The sequence below is a fragment of the Chrysochloris asiatica genome, unplaced genomic scaffold, assembly GCF_000296735.1.
Source record: "Chrysochloris asiatica unplaced genomic scaffold, ChrAsi1.0 scaffold00274, whole genome shotgun sequence".
Taxonomy (NCBI): Eukaryota; Metazoa; Chordata; class Mammalia; order Afrosoricida; family Chrysochloridae; genus Chrysochloris; species Chrysochloris asiatica.
In genome coordinates this window covers 1,856,175-1,861,517 of record NW_006408792.1, presented here as the reverse complement: position 1 = coordinate 1,861,517, position 5,343 = coordinate 1,856,175, and the positions used below count along the sequence as shown (strand labels likewise).

General features: G+C 39.1%; 2 protein-coding genes across 2 annotated transcripts in view; one reads left to right on the top strand and one right to left on the bottom strand.

The window, feature by feature from the left end:
- LOC102819339 (SUMO-activating enzyme subunit 2-like) overlaps positions 1 to 1,743 on the bottom strand; it is a 28,665-nt gene extending 26,922 nt beyond the window's left edge. The window contains exon 1 of the mRNA XM_006874397.1: positions 1,690 to 1,743. Coding sequence (XP_006874459.1) covers positions 1,690 to 1,743 — 54 coding nt within the window. The remainder of the gene's footprint in view (positions 1 to 1,689) is intronic.
- A 363-nt stretch (positions 1,744 to 2,106) lies between these two features.
- On the top strand, positions 2,107 to 3,615 carry LOC102816059 (zinc finger protein 3 homolog). Its single transcript, XM_006874390.1, has one exon. The coding sequence runs from the start codon at positions 2,107 to 2,109 to the stop codon at positions 3,613 to 3,615; it is 1,509 nt and encodes a 502-aa protein (XP_006874452.1).
- The last annotated feature ends 1,728 nt before the right edge of the window (positions 3,616 to 5,343 follow it).

Here is a 5,343-nt window from a genome sequence, read left to right as displayed (position 1 = left end):
AGGCACACCTTAGTCCTCAAACTGACATCTTTGCTCTTTAACACTGTAAAGAGAACTTCTGCAGCAGATTTGCCCAGTGCAATGTCATTTGGCTTCTTGATTACTGCTTCCATGAGTGTTGATGGTTGATCCAAGCAAATTGAAGTTATTGACAACTTCAATCTTTTCTCCAATTATATGGATGTTATTTATTGATCTAGTGGTGAGGATATTTGTTTTCTTTACATTTAGATGCAACCCATACCACAGGCTGTGGTCTTTGATCTTCATCAATAAGTATTTTAAATCCTTTCAACAAGTAAGGTTGTATAGTCTGCATATCACAGGTTGTTAATGAGCCTTCCTCCAATCCTGATGCCACATTTTTCTTTATACAATCCAGTTTCTCTGATTATTTGCTCAGCATATAGATTGAATAAGTATGGTGAAAGAATACAGCCATGGCGCACACCTTTCCTAGTTTTAAACCATTCATTGTTCTCTTGTTCTGTCTGAACATCTGCCTCTTGGTCTGTGCACAGGTTCCTCAGGAGCACAATTAAGTATTCTGGAATACTCATACTTTGCAATGTTGTCCATAGCTTGTCATGATTCACACAATCGATAGCATTTGCATAGTCAATAAAGCACAAGTAAACATCTTTCTGGTATTCTCTACTTTGAACCAAGATCCATCTGACATCAGCAATGATGTCCCTCGTTTCACATCCTCTTCTGAAACTGGCTTGAACCTCTGGAAGTTCTTTGTCAATGTATGGTTATAGCTGTTCCTGTATTACCTTCAGTAAAACTTTACTCGCATGGGATATAACTGATATTATCTGATGATTTCTGCATTCTGTTGAGTCACCTCTCTTTGGAATGAGCACAAATACAGATCTCTTCCAGTCTTTGGCCAGGTAGTTGTATTCCAAATTTCTTGGCATAGATGAGTGAATGCTTCGAATGCCGCATCACTTTGTTGAAAGATTTTAATTTGTATTCTATCAATTCCCAGTGCCTTGTTCTTTGCCAATGACCTCAGTGTACCTTGGACTTCTTCCTTTAGTATCATTGGCTCTTGATCATTTGCTAGCTCTTGAAATGGTTGAACATCAACCACTTCTTTTTGGTACAGTGACTCTGTGTATTCCTTCCATCTTCTCTTGATGCTTTCCTCATCATCCAGAATTTTGCTCATAGAATCAATACCTCAAGTTGAGGTTTGAATCCTTTCTTCAGTTCCCTAAACTTGAGAAATGCTGAGTATGTTCTTCCCTTTTGGTTTTCCAACTCCAGGTCTTTGCACATTTTGTTACAATATTTGACTTTGTCTTCTTGAGCTGACCTTTGAAAATTTCTGTTCAGCCCTTGTACCTCCTCACTTCTTCCATTTGCTTTAGCATCTCTATGATGGAGAGCAAGTTTCAGAGTCTTTTCTGACATCCATTTTGGTCTTTTCCTTCTCTCTTGTCTTCTCTCAATGATCTTTTGCTTTCTTCCTGTATGATTTTCGTGATGTCATCCCTCAACTCTTCTGGTCTTTGGTCTTTAGTGTCTAATGCATCAAATCTACTCTTCAGATGATCTCTAAATTCAGTTGGATATAGTCAAGGTCATATTTTGGCCCTCTTGTTTCCCCTCCCTCCTATTTGCTTATTTCATAAATGCAAAACCATAACAGTATTTGCCCTTTTGCAATTGACTTACCTCACTCAGCAAAATGTAACTTGCCAGTTTGACCACTTCTCCCATCTTTTCCATATTCCCACTTACTTAGTTTGGCTATCATTTTCCTTACTAACCTCAGGTTGCACCTCAACTCACTGTTAATATTATGTAACTTTTAACAGCCCCTCCTTTTACAATCCATTTCCTATTTCTCTCCTTAAACCTCTTCCTCTTATCATTCTTCCATCCTTTTTAGTTATTGTATGCTCATTGTTCAGCATGTGCACCATAATCCAAAGTGTCTCTCTGCAACAGCATCCTGCCATTTCATCAGGTACCTAGGCTGTTTTTGAATAGTGTCAGAACCATGTCAAAACTCCATACTTTTAGGTATTAGCTTCATTTAAATATGATATGGCCACTTTACATGCTTCCCTTCTCTCATTTCAGATTGAGATGGGGACTGAGAACAAGGTGATTCCAAAGGAAGAAATTTCTGAAGAATATGAGCCACATGGGGCAATATTAGAAAAATTTCCAAAGGTGGTTTACCAGGGTCGTAAGTTTGGAGCAGCATGTGAAGAACACATGTTGGAGGGACATTTCAAAGAGTCCACAGAAGAAATTGTAGAGCAGATATCTCTTCAGGAGAGAGATTTTGCATCAGAGTCAATTATCTTTAAGAGATCACCCTCAAGTGAGGAAGACCAGGAGTATAATGAGAGTGGGAGAGCCTACAGTCCCAGCCCAAATCTGGTTACATATCAGGGAGAAACAGCAGTAGAGGGAGTTAGTACATTTGCTACCTCTGGTCAAAATTTCATAGAGAATTCCGAACCTAACAAAACACTGAGGAATCCTGTGGGAGAAAAGCCTCATACATGCAAAGAATGTGGGAAAGCCTTTAATCAGAACTCCCATCTTATCCAGCATATGAGAGTTCACAGTGGAGAGAAACCCTTTGAATGCAAAGAATGTGGAAAGACATTTGGAACTAACTCAAGCCTTCGAAGGCACTTGAGAATTCATGCTGGAGAAAAACCCTTTGCTTGTAATGAATGTGGAAAGGCCTTCATTCAGAGTTCACATCTTATCCATCATCACAGAATTCATACTGGCGAGAGACCATATAAATGTGAAGAATGTGGTAAAGCCTTCAGTCAGAATTCAGCCCTTATTCTACATCAGCGAATCCACACTGGAGAGAAACCATACGAATGTAATGAGTGTGGGAAGACCTTTAGGGTTAGCTCACAGCTTATTCAGCATCAGAGAATTCATACTGAAGAAAGATATCATGAATGTAATGAGTGTGGCAAAGCTTTTAAGCATAGTTCAGGTCTTATTAGACACCAGAAGATTCATACTGGGGAGAAACCATATCTATGTAACGAATGTGGGAAAGGCTTTGGTCAGAGTTCTGAACTTATCCGGCATCAAAGAATTCATACAGGGGATAAACCCTATGAATGTAATGAATGTGGGAAAACTTTTGGTCAGAACTCAGAAATTATTAGACATATTAGAATTCATACTGGTGAGAAACCCTATGTATGTAAGGAATGTGGGAAAGCCTTCAGGGGCAACTCAGAACTTCTGAGACATGAACGAATTCACACGGGAGAGAAACCTTATGAATGCTTTGAATGTGGAAAGGCTTTCAGACGGACCTCTCACCTTATTGTCCATCAGAGAATTCATACTGGAGAGAAACCCCATCAGTGTAATGAATGTGCCAGAACCTTTTGGGATAACTCTGAGCTGCTGCTCCATCAGAAAATCCATGTTGGAGAGAAACCTTATGAGTGTAATGAGTGTGAGAAAACATTCAGCCAGCATTCCCAACTTATCATACACCAGAGAGTTCACACCGGAGAGAAGCCTTATGAATGCCAGGAGTGTCAGAAGACATTTGGTCGAAGCTCTCACCTTCTCAGACATCAAAGTGTTCACTGCATGGAATGATCTGGAAAATAGGGAAGCTTTCTGTAGAAAAGCTTCACATTTAGTACTTTGTTCACAGTCTGCACCCCAGGTTCTCAGAACAAATGACTGGACAGACTCTCCTCTGTCCTTCCACTGATTTAGATCTAAATAGCTGGTCAAAAAGGATGAGACACTTTTACGAGCTATTCATTGGGAAGTTACAGTGTACTGAGTCAAGTCATAAAAGTTGTTTCAGGCCTTATTTCTCCTCTTTCCCTCTTTCATCCCCTCCCTCTTCCTTCCCCAGTGGATTACATACACACAATGGAATAATACAAATGTTGAAGAAGAATGATGAATCTGTGAAATATCTCATAACATGGTTAAATCTGGAGGACACTATGCTGAGTGAAATTAGTCAATCACAAATAGACAAATATTGGTTGAAACCAATGCTATAAATAGTTAAAATATATATATCCAAACCTTAAAAAATAAAATAAAGAGCTAAGTTAACCAGCAGCACCTCCTGGATCTGGGAGAATAAGTACAAGAATTTCCAAGGGGATCTGGGTATCACATCAAGTGTGAATAACACAAAAGATGGTATTAAAATGTCATGCCACTCATGCCTCCCACAACAAGCTTTCCCAAAAGAGATGAAATATCAATGAGATACAAATAGAATATAAATAGTTGGGGTTAGGGAAAGTTCCTTAAAATGGGTCTCTTCCCGCCCCCTCCATCCTTTTACAGACTTGATAGGTAGTGATTCTGCACCCACATTAGACCCTCAGGGAAAGACCAGGAAAAATTGCAGTTTGGACATTTAAGTTTCTGAAACAATGTCAGTTGTCTCCATTTTCAGATTATTCATTCCATGAAAACAAAATAAAACAAAAAAACTACTTGTGTGATTTGCCACAGTTAGATCTCTGGTAACTGAAACCCAATTAATTTTCTACAGATAACTGAAGGGCTAAAAATAGAACAATAGACCATGACTATGCTATTGGGAGAGAGCAAAGAAAATAACTTTGTTTCAGGAGGTTACAATCAAGTTAGGGGGATAAGATTTTTATCTCAGAACAATTGCAAATGTGATAGGTTACATAATGAAAAACCTGTTTAGTGTAATGGGACAGGCATGATATGATGCAGATTACAGAAGAAAACCCCTAGGGAGATGGATTGGCAATATGGCAGCATCAATGGGCTCAAGCGTGGCAACAATTGCTAGGTTGGTCCAGGACTGGGCAGTGTTTCATTCTGTTGTACATAGGGTCAATATGAGTCAGTAGTGACTCAATGGCACCTAACAACAACAGGGTGGTAGAAACTAAGTCAGGACTTGGTCAGAATGGAAGGCTTCACAGTGAAGGGAGGAATTAAACAAAAATCTTGAGTAATGACAGCAGATTTACGGCAACAAAAATCTCCAAAGTGAAGTGTAGAGAACTTGATTTATAGAGGAAAATGTGTTGTTGTTAGGTGCTGTCAAGTTGGTAACAACTCATAGCAATCTTACGCACAACAAAACAAAATACTGCCCAGTCCCATGCCAACCTTGCAATCATTGCTATGTTTGAGCCTGTTGCTGCTGCCACCATGCTAATTCATCTCATTGAGGTGGATTGTGGGTGACAAAAATGTGGGTGACAAAAAATGTCAGAAATGTAGTTTATCAGGCAACAGGAGATAATGTTTGGAAACAAGAAATGCAGATAAAGCATAAATTTGATATTAAAAGAAGTAGGAAGCTATTAA

What these genes read in the sequence shown, in the direction of transcription:
- LOC102816059 (XM_006874390.1), top strand. Translation starts at nt 2,107, where the DNA reads ATGGGGACTGAGAACAAGGTGATTCCAAAGGAAGAAATTTCTGAAGAA.